The sequence below is a fragment of the Mobula birostris genome, chromosome 25 (assembly GCF_030028105.1).
Source record: "Mobula birostris isolate sMobBir1 chromosome 25, sMobBir1.hap1, whole genome shotgun sequence".
Taxonomy (NCBI): Eukaryota; Metazoa; Chordata; class Chondrichthyes; order Myliobatiformes; family Myliobatidae; genus Mobula; species Mobula birostris.
In genome coordinates, this window is record NC_092394.1 from 8520874 (window position 1) to 8542945 (window position 22072).

At 44.1% G+C, this 22072-nt stretch overlaps 1 protein-coding gene across 2 annotated transcripts in view; it reads left to right on the plus strand.

Moving 5' to 3' along the window:
• Positions 1 to 10502, plus strand: part of rad51c (RAD51 paralog C) — a 32989-nt gene extending 22487 nt beyond the window's left edge. The window contains exons 5-9 of one of the 2 annotated variants that reach the window (XM_072242854.1): positions 1824 to 1955; positions 3456 to 3522; positions 6317 to 6377; positions 7422 to 7482; positions 7781 to 10502. In XM_072242854.1, the coding sequence (XP_072098955.1) occupies positions 1824 to 1955; positions 3456 to 3522; positions 6317 to 6377; positions 7422 to 7482; positions 7781 to 7879 (420 nt within the window). In that variant the 3' untranslated portion in view covers positions 7880 to 10502. The remainder of the gene's footprint in view (positions 1 to 1823; positions 1956 to 3455; positions 3523 to 6316; positions 6378 to 7421; positions 7483 to 7780) is intronic. The other variant, XM_072242855.1, reaches the window with a different exon arrangement.
• Positions 10503 to 22072: the final 11570 nt, after the last annotated feature.

The following is a 22072-nucleotide window of genomic DNA, read 5'->3' on the forward strand; positions in this document are numbered from 1 at the left end:
TTAGCAGAGGTGTCTATAAACAGAAGGCAAGAGATGAGAGAAAGAGTGGCCAAAATCTGGACTGCACCGTCTGAGGGGGGCAGATACATTAATAAGTTCAAGAGGTGGTTAGCTGAGCACTTAAAAGGCTCCTGACGGAGTGCAGGAGAATGGTGTTAGTATATGTGGGTGGAGGTAATAAATTCCATCCCTTGTCTCCCTCTTTTTAATACTGGCTGTCTTTAAGTCCAAGAGTAGGGTCTCAACTCAAAGCCTCCTCTGTCCAATTCCCTCTATAGATACTGTCTAACCCACAGTTTCTTCAGCATTTGGGGTGTTGTGTTAGGTAGGTACTTGGTGGCTAGCACCAACATGGTGGGCTGAAAGGCCTGATTCCATGTCACCAAGATCCTATCAGTGGGAGAGAACACTGGGAATATTCAGCGGCTGTGGGGGGATCTGTAGGTAGAGACGGAGGAGATCAGAATTGGGACCAGTTTAGGATTCCAACCTGTTTTACATTGCATAGAAGGGTGAGGAGTGGTGAAGGGGAAATGAGTATCTGTGATGGGGTGGAGAGCAAAAGAGATTGTAGTATAGTGCTGGTGGAGAGAAAGTACTTTTGGCCTGTTAATCAGTTGATCTGTGCAGGAGATGTGAGCGGAAGTCAAATGAAAACAGAACCATGGCTGGTTTCTCTTTGTCCCCATTCTCCCACCTTCTCCCCATAACCCTTAACCTTCTTACCAACCAGCAACTTGTGTATCTCTTAAACACACCCACTGACTTGGCCACCACAACCATACCTCATGTCAGCAACGTCACATCACAAATATGATAGTAGTATTCAATAGGCAGATGGGTATGCAGGGAATGAATAGATATCAAAGCTCAAAGTAAATTTATTATCAAAGTATTTGTATGTTAACATATACTACACTGAAATTCACTTTCTCACAGATATATATACTGACAAACTGAAAAAGAAGACAAAATGCAAATAAAGTATAATACAGAGAACGAGTTGTAGAGTGCTTGAAAGTGAGTCTTATCATAGGCATCCGTTAGTCTCATGAGACCATGAAGTTGCACCTTGGAAGATACCCAGGACACAGACCTGGGCAAGGTTGTACGGAAGACCGGCAGTTGCCCATGCTGCAAGTCTCCCCTCTCTACACCACCGATGTTATCCAAGGGAAGGGCATTAGGACCAATACAGCTTGGGACCAGTGTCGTCACAGAGCAATGTGTGGTTAAGTGCCTTGCTCAAGGACACAACACGCTGCCTCAGCCAAGGCTCGAACTAGCGACCTTCAGGTCACTAGACGAACGCCTTAACCACTTGGCCACAGGCCAACACTAAAGTGAGTCTGTAGGTTATGGAATCAATTCAGTGTAGTGAATGAAGTTATCCACGCTGGCACAGGATGATTGTAGTGAAATAACTGTTCTTGAAGCTGGTGGTGTGGGACCTAAGGTTTCTGTACCTCCTGCCCGATGGTAGTAGTGAGAAGAGCACATGTCCTGGATTGTGGGGGTCTTTGTAGGTAGAAAAGGTGTCGTTTGTGTTCAGCACATACTTTGTGGGCTGAAGGGCCTTTTAGATTGTGAGAGTAAGTAACAAATTCGGGGTTGGAGGAAATCAGGAGTGGCTGGACCCATGATTAAGGTTGTTTCTGAATTGGGAGCTGGTGCAGCAGGGAGAGCAGAGGGAGGTTCAATACTGCCAGGTCTCCCTCATTAACCTGCCCCTGAGAATTGTTCCCTCCCAGAAGTGAATCTTGCTTGGAGATGGAATGTGGCCAGATTTTGAGGCTAATCTGTGTTCCATGTTGATTTTCTAGGTCCGGATTGTGGTAATTGACAGCATTGCGTTCCCGTTCCGCCACCACCTGGAGGACCTGTCGCTACGGACACGGTTACTGAATGGACTTGCTCAGCAGCTGATCACCATGGCCAACAAGCACAGTGTGGCAGTAAGTAAAACCTGACATCTTGTCATCACCTAGGAGTGGAGTGGAGTGGCAGCAGTCAAACACAAATACCATTTATCCAGATCTTCCAGACTCCCCTTCAATACAAGGCCTCAATTTGGCTAGCAGAACTACTAATTTCCTTACAGCAAAGGCTATTCAGCCCAGTGAGTCAATGCCAGCTCTTAGAGTAATCTCATTCCCCCACAGATATTCCCTGTTATTAGTTCTCCCAACATATCCATCAATATGGATGTATTTAAACCAGAGGTTGATAGGTACTTAATTAGTAAGGGCACCAAAGATTATGGGGAGAAGGCAGGGGAATGTGTTTGAGAGGGAAAATAAATCAGCCATGATCAAATGGTGAAGCAGACTTAATGGGCCAAATTGTCTAATTCTGCTCCTATGTTTTATGGTCTAACTACCCAGATTCTGCTCACCCACATAACAGGGGTCAATTAACCTGTTCATCCACATGTCTTTAGAAGATGGGATGGGATGAGATGAGAGCATGCGGAGGAAACCCTTGTGGTCATTAGGAGAGCGTTCAAACTCCACACAGACAGCACTGGAGGGTAGGATCAAACCGGAATCTCTGCAGCTACAAGGTAGTGGCTCTACTAGTTGTATCGAATGTGCTTCCAGACCAGGCTAGACCTCATTTTGGCCAAAGGGACATGAGAGACCTGCAGACACTGGAATCAATGGCAAAAAAAAGTAGCTGGAAGAACTCAGCAGGTCAGGCAGCACCTGTGCAAGCAGAGGGATAACGTACATTTTGTAGCCTAATGAAGGGTCTTGACCTGAAGTATCAACCATCCCTTTGGCTCCATGTGTTGCCTGACCCACTGAGTTCCTCCATGCAACTTCTTTAAAATCTTGTTTCAGTCAACCCTGCATTGGAACTGGACTCAACAAAGTGATTTAATGCTAAATTGTTGCCCTTGACATCTGATGGAAAAGAGTAACCATTGAGAAAGACTGGATTATCCATTTGATGGTTCTGGGCCTGTACTTGGATTTTTGAAGAATGATGGGAGGATTTCATTGAAACCTATTGAATATTGAAAGAGATAGATAGAGTGGACATGGAGAGGATGTTTCCTATGGCCGGGGAGTCTAGGATCAGAGGGCACAGCCTCAGAATGTGTCCCTTTCGAACAAAGGTGAGGCAAAATTTCTTTAGCCAGTGGGTGATGAATCTGTGGAATTCATTGCCACAGGCGACTGTGGAGGCCAAGTCATTGAATATATTTAAAGCGGAGGTTGATAGGTTCTTAGTTAGCTAGAGCATCAAAGGTTACGGGGAGAAGGTAGGAGAATGAGATTGAGAGGGATAATAAATCAGACTCGATGGGCTGAATGACTTAATTCTGCTCTTACATCTTATGGTATTATCCTGATGACCTGGTTTTAGAGCTCTACTTCACCTGCCTCTTTTGAGTTGATAGATTATGTAAGTACATAACAAGCTTAATAGTTACTGTTGTCCTCTTCAAGGTGGTGCTGACCAACCAGATGACCACACGATTTGGAGAAGCCCAGTCCTCGTTGGTGCCTGCCCTCGGTGAGACTCTCCAGTTCCTTCTCTTTTTTTTGGTCTAGTTTTATATTAAAACAAGTGGTGCATCTTCTCTGGGCCACGGGATCTTGGTTATTTACCATCTTTTCCTTCCCCTTCCCCAACAGCACACATATGTGCACTCACGTAGCAAAACAATTTGCATTTATATAGCACTTTAATTTAAATTATTCTACAGCAGTGATTGTTATCAGGCTAAATTTGACATTAGCCAGGCAGATCTTGGGACAGGTAACCAATGACATAGTTAATGAGGTGGAGTTTTCCATATTATTTCCATATTTGCTTGTAGGATAGAAGAAGGCCCTTCAGCCCAACCAGACTGCAGGATCTCAGAACCGTCCCATTCCCCATTAATATTCCCTGTAATCTATTTTCCACCACATGACCATCAGTTCTGTTGTCCACAGAACCAGGGTGGGTGGAAATTTACAACGGCTATTTATCCTACTAGCCTGTGAGTGTTTGGGATGTGCAAGGAATCTCACATGGGGGAGGAGGGGAAGGGGAGAGGCCAGGGAAGGATGACGGACATGTAAATTCCACTGAAATAGTGCAGGAGGTCCTGATTGAACCCAGTCGCTGGAACTGAGAGTCTTCAACTCTGTCAGCAGTCAAACTGTCCCACCCTAGTAGCGACGTAATAGAAGAGAGGAAGGGGAGAAGTTCATGAATGAAATTTCGGAGTTTAAATCCTTGGAATCTAATGGCAAGCCACCAGGGTGTGCTGACATCCTGAGGTTCCAGAGGAGGTTCACAAGTATAATCCCAGGAATGAAAGGATTTATACATGAGGAATATTTGATGGCTCTAAGCATGTACTCACTGGAGCTGAGAAGAATGAGGAAGAATCTCATTGAGACCTATTGAAATGCTTTACAGCGCCAGTGATCCAAGTTCAATTCCATGCTGTCTGTAAGGAGTTTGTATGTTCTCCCCATGGCCACGGTGTTACCTCCCACATTTCAAAGATGTACGGGTTACGGTTAGTAGATTTAGGCATGCTATATTGACGCCAGAAGCTTGACGACTCTTGAGCTGCCCCCAGCACATCCTCAGACTGCTGGTTGTTGACACAAATGAAACATTTTACTGTAAGTCTAGAGCTACATGTGACAAAGCTATTCTTTAAAAGAAGTGGCAAACCATTATGTTCAGAACTGTTAAATACGGATAACAGGACCCTGTAACAGCATTCATAAAGGACTGGACTTGAATCTTACAAGCTAGTGGTCATACTTCCTTTTTTTAAAAGGTCACATGTTTGGTATGGCTAGAATGACTCCATCTTAATTTTGTGTATGTGTGTGCGTGTGTGATATTTGAATATTAAACTGATGTAGTGAGTGGTTAATGATGAACATCCATTATTACCTTTATACTAGCATTTGAGTTCTTGGACTGCTATGTTAATCATTCGTTGTTTATAACAGGATAATGTTATCTAGTCAATAGCCAACAAGATATTCTAAAAAGTTTGGGCAAAGCTCGTTCTTGTAATGGGATCAGCTTATGTTCAAGTCCTCCCATGTCAATTTTCTTCATCTTCATAACCTTGTATTTTCTCGAGACTTAAAAAATGTTACAGTTACATAATTTATGCAAGTATTGTTGGACCAGTACTGTACAGCAGGCACAAATGCATGGTGCAAAGAGCAAAATCTTAGAACATTATCTATAAGATATCTTATGGACAATATTGACAAATAATTTTCTCCCACGCCCTTAATTGTTCCAGTTTCATTGTTCACTCAGTAGAACCCAGCAGTTTCTTTCTTTAACATAAAATGTCTGCCATTCTTCCTACAACTCCGTCTAAAAGTAAAGGTTTCACTCTGTCCTGGCTGTTACTTCTTTGTATTATTGGTCAGTGCCTCAACTGGAAAAAGCTTTCCTTCTCCCCATAGGTGCATTAATCGTTCTGCAGTGTGTGTGGTTGAGAGGGAAAATGTTCGAGTTCAGTTCTCCTGTTACAGTTCACCCTGCCTTCCTACTCAGAGTAGAGTGAGTGTTGTACAGATTTTTCTTTCTCAGTATTATGTCACAAGCAAAGATTCTTAGCAGTGAGCTGGAGCAGAGGGATCATGGAGTCCAAGACCATAAAACCTACAATTTGATATGGTGGTTAAGAAGATGTACGCAGTGTTTGCCTTCATTAGTTGGGGCATTGAGTTCAAGAGATGCGAGGTAATGTTGCAGCTCTATAAAACTGGTTAGATCACACTTAGGATATTGCGTTCAGTTCTGGCTGCCTCATTATAGGAAAGAGGTGGAAGCTCCAGAGAGGCTGCAGAGGAGATTTACCAGGCTGCTGCCTGGATTGGAGAGCATGTCTTGTGAGGAAAGTGATTTTATCTTTGGGATGAAGGAGGATTAGAGGCATCTTGAAAAAGGTGACAAGGTGAAATAAAATGGGCAGCCAGTGGCTTTTTTCCAGAATGGCAGTGGCTAGCACCATGTTTTTTTATTTTTCACAGGGTGTGATAAGTGCACGGAACACACTGTCAGAGGTGGTGGTAGAGGCAGATACATTAGGGATACTTAAGAGAATCTTAGATAGGCAGATGGAAGAAAGAAAACTGCAAGGCTAAGTCGGAGGTCTTAGATTGATCGTGGAGTGGGCTAAAAGATCAGCACAACGTTGTGAGTCAAAGAATCTGTAGTGTACTGTTCTATGTATTTTGTGGAAATTGTCCAAAGCTCCTCTGTCCCTTACATCTGTTACCCTGGGGCTAACTGAAGTCCAACCCCACTAATGACGGATTCTTGTTTTGTCTAGGTGAAAGCTGGGGTCACGCGGCCACCATTCGCTTAATTCTACGCTGGGAAGGCAAACTGAGGTAAGGGGTGAATTGTTCGAGTTGTGTATGAGGCAGCTGGATTAGTATTAGTGAAATTGTCAGTCCTCAATGAGCTGGAAGACTTGGTCACTTCCAGTCTCGGAGGGGTGAACCATTCCAGTGTGAATAGACACTGCCTTGTTTCTGATATGTTGCACTGTCCAAGTGACAATAACAAGGGTGAGTTGGCATCACCTGCCAGCTTGTACTCCTTCCCTTCCTTCTATCTTTTTATTCTAGTTTCTTTCCTCTTCCCGGTCCCAATGAAGGAGTTGGCCTGCAACGTCGACACTTTGTTCCCATCTATAGATGCTCCCTGACTTGCTGAGCTCCTTCAGCATTTTGTCTGTGTTGCTGAAGATTTCCAGCATCTGCAGAATCTCTTGTGTTTAAGGTTCTGATATGAACTCATCCCATTTGCCTAAATTTGGCCCATATTCCTGCAAACCCTTCCTTTCTGTGAACCTGTCCAGGTGCCTTTTAAATGTTGATGTACCTGCCTCAACTACTTCATCCATCAGCTCCCTCCATGTACTGACCACCCTCTTGTTCCTCTCCTCTCTCACCCTAACTAGTTCTTGATTCCCTAACTGTGGAGAAAACAATTGTGTGGATTCACCTTATAATTTTATAGAGCTTTGCAAGATCTCCCCTTATTCTCCAGCACTCCAATGAATAAAGTCCCAAGCATCTCATCCTCTCACAGTAACTCAGTCCCTCAAGTCCCAGCAGAAATGTCTTCAGGCAGAAGGAGGTGAACTTGTGAAATTCTCTGCCACAGTGGAGGCCAGTTAATCTGTGTGCATTTAAGGTAGTTTACCAGACATCAAGGGGCATAGGGAGAGAACAGGAACATAAGCAAAGATGGTAATTATACTGAATAGCAGAACAAGTTAGAAGGGCTGAATGGTGTAATCCTGCTATTTTCTGTGTAAAATGCTGCCCCCCTGGTCACTGCTGCTTACTAAGGGTTGCTCATTGGCATGAAATGAGCTGCACTTTCAAAGCCTGACTCCCAGACTTTGCTTTGCTTTCTCTGAATAGGTTTGCTTCCCTCTATAAATCGCCGACGCAAAAAGAAGCGACTGTTCCATTCCAGATAACTGTGAGTCACCTGCCAGTAATTCTGTATTCCCTTTGTCTTGGTTTTGCTTTGTGGTGCCAGAGATTGTTTTACTCTTTGAGCAGCTTGGGTACGGTAAGAGGAGACAGAGGCAGAGGGAAGACGGGAAAGAATGTGAGGGCAAGAATGAAGTTGTTAGTAGGGGAGTAGAAGGAAGATTGTGGAGTGGTCACAGGCTGTGATTGGGAGGGAAGAAGCTCTCCTTCGTTTGAGGCTTTTGTCCTTGTTGCCGAGCTGGTTAATCCCCCTTCTCTCCTGTCCCCATTGTCTCATTTTTCAGTCACTTGGGTTTCGTGACGTCCAATCATTGGAGGCACCTTCAACTTCACCCGCCAACCCACGCAAACGTCCGCGGACGGATGACCAGGATGGGCGTTGATGATGTCCACTAGGTACTGCTCCACACGGTGTAGTGGGGACCAAGTGTGGCCGACGATGGATGGTCTTGGATCCATTATCAAGCCGTGACTGCATCGGGATTGCATTGGGGCCTGAGGTGGCAGTCGGCTCCATGAATCCAGCTGGACTGGAGAACTGGAAAAATTCCCTTTCTAATAGGAACCTGCTCTGGGTTCTTTTTCCCCCACCCCATCACTGGGTTTTCCTATCTTGCCCACTGAACTGGAGGATTGTTGGGTAGAGGCTTGTGATGGAGGATTGATCTTCCTGGTTTTGTGGGCTTGAGGCACTCTGGACCTCACTATCTACCTTCAGAAGCCCAAACCTCTGCGCATCGCAAGTTCCTGAGTCAAAAGTTTATTAAAACCTTGCATCTGCTCATTGATCTCCCTTTGTATTTAAGGTGATAATAATTTTCTCTCTCTCGTTCTGACATGTTGCAAGTAAAAGTATTTTGAAGTCATGGTGGTGTTGGTTTATCCCTCACTGATTGCTGCTTTGCTACATCTGATAGCATACTATTTGAAATACTACACCAGTGATCCTGGCCCGCGTAAACATTTCAAATCCTTTTAATCAGATAAATGTGAAAGAAACAGCCATTATCGGTATCTGACCATGAAAATTACATAACCTGCAGGTTCCTCAATGCTATTTAGGCCAGGAGTTTGTTCTCAGTTGGACTGGGAGCAGAATTAGGCCATTTGGTCCATCGAGTGCTCAGCCATTTGATTATGCCTGAATATTTTCCCTCTCAACTTCATTTTCCTGCTACCTTAATCTTTGATGTTCTTACTAATCAAGATATTAATCTCCACTTTAAATATACCCAATGATTTGGCCTCCACGGCCATCTGTGGCAATGAATTCCACAGAATCACCACCCTCTGGCTAAATAAATCCTTCTCTACAGGGACAATCTTCTATTCTGAGGATATACCCTCTGGTTCTAGACTCTGCTACTATTAGAAACATCCTTTCCACGTTCTCTCTATTTAGGCTTTTCAATATTTGGTCGGTTTCACAAGATACCCCCATCACCCTTTTAAATGCCTGTAAGTACAGCCCCAGAGCCATCAAACAGTTCTCATACATCAACCCTTTCATTTGTGGGATCATTTTTGTAAATCTCCTCTCAGCCCCCTCCAATGCGTCTGTCTAAAGTCAGACCATTCAAAATGAATTCTAACATTGTATTTGACTTCTTACTACTAATCCTTTAGGGAGTCCTGTACTAAGACACCCTGGGCCTTTTGCACCTGATTTCTGAATTTGCACCCCGTTTAGAAAATAATTACGCCTCTTTTTCCTTCTGCTGAATTCCAAAGTGCAAGTCCATGCGTTTCCCTGCACTCTATTCCATCTGCATTTTCATTGCCCATTCTTCCAATCTGTCCAAGTCCTTCTGCAGACTCCCTGCTTTCTCAACACTATGGCAGGAGTGGTCACTTATATATATGACACCGACAGGTATATAACGTACTGACAGAACTGCTCTATGACAGATGCTATGATATCTTCCGTGTGCCGGGCCCTAACACACCTAGAAAATGAGGACTCTTGTGTCAGAATGCTGGTTCTGTGTTTCAGTTCGGCATTGAGCACTATTCTCCCACAGAACTTGGTGAACAAACTTCTATTCCTTGGTGCAGGAGTTTGAAAACACACTCAGTGTTTTAGAAACAGCTTTTTCCCCCTCTGCTATTGGAATTCTGAACGGGCAATGAACCTGTTAACATTAGCTCATTAATTTTCTCTTTTTTGCACTATTTTTTAATATACTGTATATTCTTACTGTAATTTCTGGTAATGTTTATGTATTACACTACACTGCTGCCACAGAACAACAAATTTCATGACCTGTGCCAGTGATAATAAGCCTGATACTGATTTTGGTTCTTGCCTTTCACCTTAGTTTGCCTTAAACTAGCCCTCTTGTGTTAGACTTCTTGTAAAAGGTTTCTGAGGCACTACATAAATGCAATTCCTTCCCACTGCAGCCAGTGACAGTTCTTGTGTATAATCAGTCCTTTCTACCATCAGGGAGGAGGTGTAGGAGACTGAAAACACAGCACTTAATGTTTTAGGAACAACTTCTTCCCCTCTGCCATTAGATTTCTTAACAGTCCCTGAACCCATTAACATTAGCTCATTATTCTTCTAAAATAATGAATGTGTGTGTGTGTAAAAGCGTTGTAAAAGTCTATTTCATTTTCTCTATTCCCTGTCTGGCCACCACATTGTTTATATGTCTAGACTTGCTTTCGCTCTTTTCAGACATTCTATCTGACCACTTTAAGGTGTTCACAACATCTTATCCCCCAGCAAGCAGTCAAAATAAAGTGCTGAGAATATGTTCTTGCTTTTGACAGTACCTTTTACTACTTCAGGGTAGTCTGAAGTGTTTTGCAACCATTGATGTGCCACTGCAGTGTTGTAGGAAATATTCATGTACACAAGCTCCCACAAACAGTACACACAAAATACTGGAGGAACTCAACAGGCCAGGCAGCATCTATGGAAAAGAGTATGGTCGACGTTTTGGGTTGAAACCCTTTGGCAGAACTGGAGAAAAAAGCTGAGGAGTAGATTTAAAAGGTGGGGAGAGGGGAGAGAGAAACACAAGGTGATAGGTGAAACCTGGAGGGGGAGGATGAAGTAAAGAGCTGGGAAGATTTTTGTTGAAAGGGACAGAAAGCCATGGAAGAAAGAAAAGAGGGGAGGAGCACCAGAAAGGGGCGATGGGCGGGCAAGGAGATAAGGTGAGAGGGAAAAGGGGATCGGAAATGGTGAAGGTGGGGGCATTACTGGAAGTTTGAGAAATCGATGTTCATGCCATTGGGTTGGAGGCTGCCTAAACTGAATATAAGGTGTTGTTCTTCCAACTTAAGTGTGGCCTCATCATGACAGTGAAGGAGGCCATGGATGGACATATCGGAATGGGAAGTGCAATTTAAATGGGTGACCACTGGGAGATCCTGCTTTTTCTGATGGACGGAGTGTAGGTGCTCGGCGAAGCTGTCTCCCAATGTACATCGGGTCTCACTGATATACAGGAGGCCACACTGGGAGCACCAAACACAGTATATGACCCCAACAGACTCACATGTGAAGTGTCACCTCATCTGGAAGGACTGTTTAGGGCTCTGAATGGTAGTGAGGGAGGAGGTGTAGCACTTGTTCTGCCTGCAAGGATAAGTGCCTGGAGGGAGAGATCAGTGGGGAGGGACAAATGGACAAGGGAGTTGTGTAGGGAGTGATCCCTGCAGAAAGCACAAGGTTGGGGGGAGGGAAAGATGTGCTTGGTGGTGAGATCCTGTTGGAGGTGGTGGAAGTTTTGGAGAACTACGTGCTGGATGCTGGTGGAGTGGTAGGTGAGAAGTGGAACCCTATCCCTGGTAGGGTGGCGGGAGGATGGGGTAAAAGCAGACGTGCGTGAAATGGAAGAGATGCAGTTGAGGGCAGCATTGATGGTGGAGGAAGGGAAGCCCCTTTCTTTGAAGAAGGAGGACATCTTTGCTTTGGAAAAATCAGTGGTGAGGTGACGTACTTTCTTGGGAAGTTGATTGGCCACCACACTGCAAGCTCTTCGCCAGCATTGTACCCTTCATGTCCACTGCCTCAGGTCAGTGGCTCCTCTAAAAGATGGGACGGCATGGCAGCATAGCGACTGGCGTAACACTATACGGCACTGGCTGTAAGATCGAGTTCAATTCTTGCCGCTGTCTGTAAGGTGTGTGTATGTTCTCCCTGTGACTGGATGGGTTTCTTCTGGGTGCTCTTGTTTCCTCCCACATTCCAAAGGCATACGAGTTGTGGGCATGTTGTATTGGCACTGGAAGCATGGCAACCCTTGTGGCCTGTCCGCAGTGCATCCTTGGATTGTGGTCGTTGACACAAATGATGCATTTTGCTGTATGTTTCAATGTATATGTGACAAGTAAAGCTAAACTGATCTTCATCAAAGATGGCATTGCAGCACGTCATCACGATGCAGAGAGTATTGGCTGCATACTCCAGTGACAAGTGTGGGACACAAACCCATGGACTCCTTTGCGTGAGGCTGAGACTAAGCTTCCTCTTCTGGTGCCACAGATGGCAGATGCTGGAACCTGAAGTGACAGTCAGTCTGTTTCAGGAAGTCTGCGGGTCCTGGAATATAGAACAGTACAGGCACTTTGGCTCAAGATGTTGTGCTGATATTTTAACCTACTCCAAGATCAATCTTGCCCTCCCCTCCCACATAACTCTTCATTTTTCGATCATCCATGTGCCCATGTAAATGTCCCTAATATATCGGCCTCTATCATCACCCCTGGCAGGGCGCTTCATGCACTCACCACTGTGTTAAAAAAACTTACCTCTGCCATCCCCCTATACTATCCTCCAATCACCTTAAAAGTATTTGCCTCTCGTATTAGCCATTTCTGCTCTGGGTCAAGCAATATCTGTGCGGAGTGAGGAAGGAATTTCAGTTATCTGGTAGTTCCCAATAATAATTTTGATTAAATTTGATGCTGTCCATGATGTGAGACAGACGGTGGCTGTTGGTGTGATTAAGTCAGTGACCAGGAACAATGTCTATGAAAGCCACCAAGGCTACCAGTGAAGTATTAAACAAGAAGTGAATATCACCACTGGCCACTGAGATTGAGCAAACCTTGAAACTGACACCAAACTGTTTATTTGTTACCAGCCAAATATGTGTATAAATGAGACTGGATATTGACCAAGATGCATCGAAAGAAAGGAAAGGATAAGGAAAAATGGATTCTAATTGCAAATTCCATAAGACATGGGAGCAGAATTAGGCCATTCAGCCCATTGATTCTGCTCCACCTTTCCAGCATAGCTGATTTATTAAACCTCCTCAATCCCATTCTCCTGCCTTCTTGAAACCTCTGACACCTTGACGAATCAAGAACTGATCAATCTCGGCTTTAAATATACCCAATGACTGGGCCTCCACAGATTCACCACCCTCTGGATAAATAAATTCCTCCTCATCTCTGCTCTACCATTCCGAGGTTATGCCCACTGGTTCTAGACTAGTAATTAAGCATGCTGGCTTCGGGAATAGAAGCTGCATCAGACACAGAGGAGTAGAAAATTTGCTTCTCAGGAGCTGAGGCTGTTGGTCACTAAGGTTTCGGATTGAAGAGTAAATCACAGTGAAAAGAACAAATTGTTACTCATCATTGCCCAACTGTTAACTTAAGTTTGTTTGAGATGAATGTGCTTGAAGTCTATCAATTGTGAGTGTAAATCATAGAGGAGGCCATTCAGCCCATTGTCTATTCTGGTTCTTGGAATGATCTAAGTTGGCGCCTCTCACCTTTCCCTTCTCTGCACACGTTTCACTTTTCTGCTACTGTATGTAAATTCATTCAGGAAAGGTATTTTCGAATATGCTTTCAGGGGCCTTTCATACAGTAGAGCGAAGCTCGTAAATCACTGTGAAATTTATTCTCAATCTCGCTGTTTGGCAATTACAGATCTGTGTCATCCGGTTGTCCTGTCCTTCGCCCTGCCCACCATCATTGTCTGAGGCATAAATGTCGGCCAGGTCACTAGGGAGAGCTCTCATTCTCAAGGTTACGTGGCAGTTTTTGGAGAGAGCAGACAGTGCCTCGATTTAACATCATGTCTAAAAAAGGAACATTTTCTCCCTTTTTCCTTTTAACATTTATAATTTTATACATTGCAATTATCCTGTAATTTCTGTTGAAGGAGCATGATTTCAGCTGCTCCTGTTGCTTTGCAGCCACCTCCTACCCGGGTGGTAGTCGTCTCCTGCTGTCTGACACATGCACAATTTCACATGGTCTCCCTCACTGTCCCTCCCTCCCTCCCTCACCCACCCTCCTTCCGGCGGCTTTCTTGTTCCTGATCTCCAGTGCTGTCTGTATGGTGAATGCATGTTTTCCCCTGTGAATGCACGAGTTTCCTCCAGTTGCTGTGTTTCATCCAAGGAAGTATGAATTGGTAGGTTAATTGGCCACTAAATTTCCCGTAATGAGTGGTAGAACAGGGAAGTAGTTCAAAGTAAATTTATTTTCAAAGTATACATAACATGCACAACCTTGAGATTTTTTTTTTGCAGGCACCTGTAGGAAAATAAAAGAATGCATTAGAATCAATGAAAAAACTATACATAACAAAGGTAGAGTTCCTGAAGGTGAGTCAGTTCAGTACTGAAGAGAGTGAAGCCATCCATACCAGTCCAGGAGCCTGGTAGTTGTAGGGCAACAACCGTTCTTGACATAACTCTGCACCTCCCAGATGCTTGTAATTGCGAGAACAGAGGGAGATGTTGGCATTGTGTTCCCACATTCCCTTAGTTGATGGGAATGTGGGGTCTATACAACAGGGTTCATGCAGGATTAGTAAAAATTGTTGCTTAACTATTTTTATGTATATATAAATGAATATATATATATGTCTGTATGTATGTGTGTGTGTGTATATATATATATATATATATGTATGTAATTGATAGCATATTTTACACGTTGCACTGTATTACTGCCACTAAACAATGTTCTCTATGTCAGTGTTAATAAACTTGATTCTGGTTCAGGTTCTTGAATGAGGGTCTTGGGCCAAAATGTTGACTGTTAATTTCTCTCTGTAGATGCTGCTTGACCTGCTGAGTTTTTCCAGCATTTTGATTGTGTTACACTCCAGTGTCAATCTTGTTTCCTTTGTTTAAGTGACTGCATCCAATGTAGTGACAGAGGCGAGCATACTTCTGAACCTGTTCCTCAAGATTTCCAGCATCTGTGGAATCTCTTGTGTTTCTGATTCTGATTACGTGAATTCAGCAGGCCAAAGGGCAGTTTTGCTTTCTCTGATTTTATATACCATCCATTAGCATGTTAGCTGGTCAGTTTAGTGTATGGGATCCTGAGCAGCATAAATACTGAACTTGTAACACCACCAGATACAGATTCATTCAGATTCAACTACGTATTTATTTATCACATATACATCAAAACATACAGTGAAATGCATCATTCACTTTGACAACCAACACTACCCAAGGATGTGCTGGGAGCAGCCTGCAAGTGTTGTCACACATTCTGGCACCAACACAGCATACCCACATTGTTCTGCAGAACAATGTGAGCAACATCAGCAACAGAATAGTAGGCATGAAGGACATTTAAGAGGTTATTAGATAGGCACATGGATGAAAGAGAAATGGAGGGCTATGTAGGAGGGAAGGGTTAGATTGATTTTTGAAGTAGTTTAAAAAGTCGGCACGACATGGTGGTGAAGGGCCTGTGCTGTTCTATATTCTAAGTATCAGTAGCGAAACAAGCCTCTATCCTCCCTCCCACCTACTCACACGCGCACACTGTCCTCCAACCACAGGTCACATGCACACATAGTCGTCCAACCATAGGTCAGGCTACCTCCGGGCCTCCAATAGTTTTATGGACACACAGACATTGGACCTCTGACTTCTCCTGTGGTCTCACAGACCCAGAGCTTAGGCCACCAGACCTCAACTTCCAAACAACCTTTGGGCTTCGATCTTCACTTTCGACCCCAGAAATCGTTGATGAACATTCAGGGCATTGTCTTCATGCCGGCTTCTAGAAGAACAATCTTTTTAGTCCCCTTAAATGTTTTGAACCTTTATAAAACTTTGGTTAGGTCAAAATTGGCAATATGTGGCAAATTCCATTTACCTGACCTTAAGGGAGATCTGAAGGTAGTAGAAAAGATTTATTAGAGGAGTCCAGTTAGTGAAGGGTTTCAGTCATAAGCTTAAACTGTCAAGTGTGGGTTGACCTTTGATAATGAGAACTGAGAGGAGATTTGATAGATATATCAAAATGACAAATGTGACAAGGAACTTTACTCCAAGAGTGGTTTTGTCTGGAATTCATTGCCTGTTGGGACGATGGAAACAGAATCGCCTGTTGCCTTCATAGGACAGTAATATCAATGTAGAATAAAGGGTCAGCATGATAGCAAAGCGGTTAGTGCAAATGCTTTATAGTGCCAGCGATCAGGGTTCAATTCCTGCTGCTGTCTGTAAGGAGTTTGAACGTTCACCCCGTGACCATGTGGCTTTCCTCCAGATGGTCTGATTTCCTCCCACATTCCATAAGACCCTAAAACATAGGAACATAATTAGACAGTTCAACCCATCAAGTCTCTTCTGTTATTTTATCATGTCTGATTTATTATCCCCTTCAACCCCATTCTCCTTCTTTCTCCCTGTAATTTCAGATGCCCTTGCTATCAAGAACCTTTCAACTTATGCTTTAAATGTACCCAATAACTTGGCCTCCATAGGCATCCGTGGCGATGAATTTCACAGCATCACCACCTTCTGGCTAAAGAAATTCCTTCTTGATTTGACAACAACAATGAAACGGCGTACAAGAAGGAGGTAGAGTGGCTGATACAATGGTGTGAGCGCAACAACTTGAGTCTCAGCATGATTGTGAACTGTAGGAGGGTGCAGGGTGACCACTGCTTTCTGTATATACACAGCTCCTCCATGGCGAGAGTTAGGAGCACCAAGTATCTGGAATCGCACATAGTAGCTAGTGTCTCCACTCCTTGAGGAGGTTGAGGTGAGCAAGGCTTCCCTCCCCCCCCCACCCCATTCTAACCAGATTTTACCGGAGCACCCTTGAGAGTGTCCTGACCAGCTGCATCACCGTCCAGTAAGGAAATTGCGAGGCATCTGACCGCAGTCCCTACTAAGGATTGTAAGGACTGCTGGAAGGATCATTGGGGTCTCTCTTCCCACCATTAGGGATATATTTATCAGGAGTGTTGTGTACACAAGGCCCTTAGCATTGTCAGTGATCCTTCCCATATGTCCAACAGTCCCTGACCCCCCTACCATCAGGCAGGAGGTACTGTAGCTTTAGGATAAGAACTGTTAGGATGGGAAACAGCTTCTTCTCCTAGGCCATTAAGACTACTGAACTGCCTGCCACCACCCAGGTCTCATCACGTATGAAGCACCAGAAGCATTATACCGTTTACTTTAAAACTTGTATATGCATCTCATTATTTGTTAATTTATTTGTGGTAATATTACTTCATGTGTATGTGTGTGAGTAAGATGTACTGTGTGTGCACTTTGGTCTGGATGACCATTGTTTCATTTAGCAGTATACACGTATACAGTTGACTGACAATAAACTTAAACTTGAATTCCAAGTGAGAGTGAGGGTTAGTAAGTTATGAGCATGCCATGTTTGCACCGAAAGCATAGCGACATTGCGGGCTGCCCCCAGTGCAATCCTCAGACTGTGTTGATCGTTGACGCAAAACAACACATTTCATTATACATTTCAATGTACATGACAAAGCTAATTTTTTAAAAATGTTTAATTTATAGAGATATGGGGAAAGAGCGGGTGGATGTTCTCAAGTGGTGGGAGGAGGGATGTACGTACCAGACCCTCAGTCACACCCTTATAGAATGGGAGACTGAACTGAAAACTAAAGGGAGAGGTGAGCTGAAACATGACGCCGCGGACAGCAGTGAAGTCACCTTTTTATCATAAGGTATACAGGCCACTAGATCAGTCATGGAATCATTCTTGTGACACTTTGCATATTTATCATATGCAAATGATTGCTTAAGTCATTGTCAAGGGCTGATGAAAGGTTAACGCCACATTATTTTTCAGACAGGTCATGCTTGACCCAGACAAATATCTGATTATATTTCAAAGTAATGGCAAACCTGTTTTTCCATTGTGCCTCAGGGCGTCCTGAAGCACCTTGCAACCAAAGTGTTTTCCAGGTGTAGCCACTGTACAAAGCAAGTTGTTCCATGTGTCACAACAGTGGGCCTGGAGGGAGATGTCAGTGATTCCTTCATCCCAGTCACAAACTCCAGGCCATCAATCAAATATTACAGATAGCTGTTTGAAGCCAGGGCAACACAATTATGCCAAGCAACACACATAAAAGTTGCTGGTGAACGCAGCAGGCCAGGCAGCATCTCTAGGAAGAGGCACAGTCGACGGTTCAGGCCGAGACCCTTTATCCTGACGAAGGGTCTCGGCCCGAAATGTCGACTGTACCTCTTCCTAGAGATGCTGCCTGGCCTGCTGCGTTCACCAGCAACTTTGATGTGTGTTGCTTGAAATTCCAGCATCTGCAGATTTCCTCGTGTTTGCACAATTACGCTAAATAGTTTAGAATATCACAATCAGAATTGGGTTTAATATCACTGGCATTTGTCATGAGATTTGTTGTTTTGCAGCAGCAGTACATTGCAATACATAATAAAAAACTATAACTTACAGTAGGAAATATATATATATGGAACAAAAAAAAGTGAAAAAAGTAGTGAGGTAGTGTACGTAGGTTCATTGTCCATTCAGGAATCTGATGGCAGTGGGGAAGAAGCTGTTCCTGAAATGTTGAGTGTATGTCTTCAGGCTCCTGTAGCTCCTCCTGGATGATAGCATTTGCCTTGAGTTCTCAGTTTCCCATGTACAGAAATGTTCTTCCTGATAGTCAGTTTACAGCAGGATTGAACTCAAGACCAGGAACCTCAATTTGGATTTCAGTGATAGGCACAGAAGTGGCTGGGTATCGCATTACCTTGCAACTGTGGGCACTGCTGCTCTGAATGCAGGCACAACAGTGTCAGTGCTGTGTTGGTCAGTGCATCTGTTAGTGCCGCTGTCGCACAGTTTCTGGCTCCAGGGTCTGATCATGATTCTCGGGCACTATGTCATTGCATTTTCTCACTGCTTGCTCCTGTTTCCTCCCAGGTCATGCAGATGTGCCAGCGAGTAACTTATAGTGGCTGATTAGTCTTTTGGTACAGGACTGTTACAAAAGAATCAGGAATTGCACGAGTGGGAGGATAAAATGTAGAACTATGGGGGAATGGGGTGACAAAAACTGGATTTGCACTGCTAGGAAGCCTGCACAAACTGGATGGGACAAATTACTCCAAAATTTGTAATAATATATAATATATAAGCTATAGGAGCAGAATTAGGCCATTTGGCCCATCAAGTCTGCTCATCCAGTCCAGCCCTCTCAATCTCATTCTCCTGCCTTCACCCTGTAACCTTTGACATCCTGACTAATTATAGACCTATCAACCTCCGCTTGAAATACACCCAATGATTTGGCTTGCTCAACTGTCTGTGGCAATGAATCCCACAGAGTCACCACCCTACGGCTAAAGAAATTTCTCCTCATCTCTATTCTAAATGGACATCCCTTAATTCTGAGGCTGTGCCCTCTGGTCCTAGACTCCCCCACTATAGGAAACATCCTCTCCACATCCACTCTATCTAGGCTTTTTGATATTCTATAGGCCTCAATGATGAATATGTGATTTATGAGTCCCGCCGAAGGGTCTCAGTCTGAACATCTCGGCCTGAGGTACAGGTATAGCCAAGTACACTCATTTCTCAATTCCTAGGAATTTTAGGACTTTTCTGGTGGTGTTGGTGTTATGGCTTTCTGGAGATTTACATAAATATTGTGTTCAAGAGCATTGGTGTTTCCATACCAGGCAGTGATGCAGCCAGAAAATATACTGTACCACACATTTATAGAAGTTTGTCAAAGTTTTGAATGTCATGCCAAATCTTCGTAAACTCCTAAGGCAGTGTCTAAGTGAATGGTGGAACAGGTTCAGAAGTGTGCTGACCTTTGCCTTTCCAATGTACTGTAATTAAGTTGGATGTAGTCACTCGAACAGAGAAACAAAATTGATATTGGAAAGTAACACAAAATGCTAGAGGAACTCAACAGATCAGGCAGCATCTATGGAGAGGAATAATCAGTCAACATTTCAGGCCAGGTCCCCTCATCAGGACCGGAAAAGAAGAGGGAGGAAGCCAGAATAAAGTGGAGGGAGGGGAGGAGTACAAGCTGACAGGTGAGGGGGAAGGTAGGTGGGTAGGGGAGGGAGGATGAATTCAGAAGCTGGGAGGTGATAGGTGGAAGAGGTAAAGGGCTGAAGAAGAAGGAATCTGATAGGGGAGGAGAATAGACCAATGGAGAAATGGAAGCAGGAGGGGCACCAGAGAGAAATAAAGGGATGAGAGGGGAACAGGAACGGGGAATGGAAAAAGTAGAGAGGAGGGAGTGGGAAGAAATTACTAGAAGTTAGAAAAACTAATGCTCATGCCGTCAGGTTGAAGGCCATCTGTACAGAATACGAGGTGTTCTTCCTCCTATCTGCAAATGGACAGTGGGGTGTAGTACCGAGGAAGAACAGCAGACGAGATTTTAAACCAAGGTCTCACTTCTCTCTTAAACAAATGTAAAAAGTCTCATGACATGATTTTGGAGAATAGCAGAACAGTTTTCTCCACTGATCTGGCCTACATTTAAACCTCTCCAACAGTATTAAAGCAGATTATCTGGTCATTATCACATTACTACTGGGGTGGGGGTTGGGGGGAGCTTTCTACATGCAAATTGGCTGCTGGCTTTCCCGTACTGCGATTGTGTCAATATTTCTGAAGTATTGGAAAACTTTAAGGGTGTGCCGGATGGTTTGTGGAAGTACTTCCCTTAACACAATTACAGTATCACCCTGGTTCTACAAGCAAGCTGCTGGCGTTTTGAGTGATTGACCTGACATCAATCAAGGCAGCAGGTTCAGTTGTGGCAAATCTGCAGCTGGCCACCATCGACCTTATAAATCTGACAAACATCTGGGGATCTGGTGTCCTCAGGAACAACCTGAACAATTATGCTCATAGGTCTGTATTCACTTCCATCTTATCTCCTGGGCCCGTCTTGTCCCACCAGCAGGACGCATTCACTGAGGGGGTGGGGGGTGGGGGGGGCAGACCTGCTGGAAGAGAGGGGGCATGTTTACTTAGCGTTACGAAGGAGTAACACCTCAGCTTTGATTTCAGACACACTTTAAATCTTGTAACATCAGATCAAACAGGTATAGCTACCTGCTAATTACTGCCCACTGTCCCCCTCTCAACCATTGAACCAGTGCCCCTTTTTAAACAAAGTTCAGATTAAATTTATTATCAAAGTTCGTGAATGTCACCATAGTGATTAATTTTCTTGCAGGCATGCACAGGAAATTAGAGAAATTAGATCAGATTATGAGGACACTCAGTCCTCGTTTATTGTCATTTAGAAATGCATGCATTAAAAAATGATACAATGTTCCTCCAGAAAGATATCACAGAAACACAGGACAAACCAAGACTAAAACTGAAAAAACCACATAATTATAACATATAGTTACAACAGTGCAAAGCAATACCGTAATTTGATAAAGAGCAGACCATGGGCACGGTAAAAAAAAGTCTCAAGTCCCGATAGCCCCGTCATCTCACGCAGACGGTAGAAGGGAGAAACTCTCCCTGCCATGAACCTCCAAGCGCCGCAAAATTGCCGATGCATTGGAAGCACCCGACCGCAGCCAACTCTGAGCCCGTCCAAAAACTTCAAGCCTCTGGCACCACCTCTGCCGAGCGCTTCGACCCCGCCCCAGCAATAGAATTTATGAAAAACTATAGTATACATAAACAAAGACTGACAACCATATGCAAAAGGAGAGAAATTCTACAAATAAAAATAGCTAGATAGATAATACTGAGAACAGGAGTTGTGGCCTTGAAAGTGAATTCAAGTTTGAGTTTAATTGTCATTCAGCAATACATGAATACAGCTATACAGTCCATAGGTTTATCTTTATTGTATTGAGTGACACAGAGCAGAATGGACCCTTCCGGCCCTTCGAGCCATGCTGCCCCACTGCTGCACCTGACAACCCCACTTCAACCCTCATCTAATCACGGTACAATTTACAATGCGTCTGTCTTTGGACTGTGGGGGGAATCTAGAGCACCCAGGGGAAAACCCATGCCTTCCACGGGGAGGACGGACAGACTCCTTGGAGGTGATGCCAGAATTGAACCCCGAAATCCGATGCCCTGAGCTGTAATAGCATCGCACTAACTACTCCGCTACCGTGGTTGTGGAATTCGCTCCGGGCTGAGGTGAATGAAGTTATCCACGCCGGTTCAGGAGCCTGATGATTGAAGGGTAATAGCTGTTCCTGAATGTGGTAGTATGGGAACTACCACTCTGTACCCCCTGCCCTGGATCCTCGATGATGGGTGTTGTTTTCTTCTGGCAGTGCTCCTTGTGAAGAAGCACTGAAAGCAGCCTGGGCACAAGA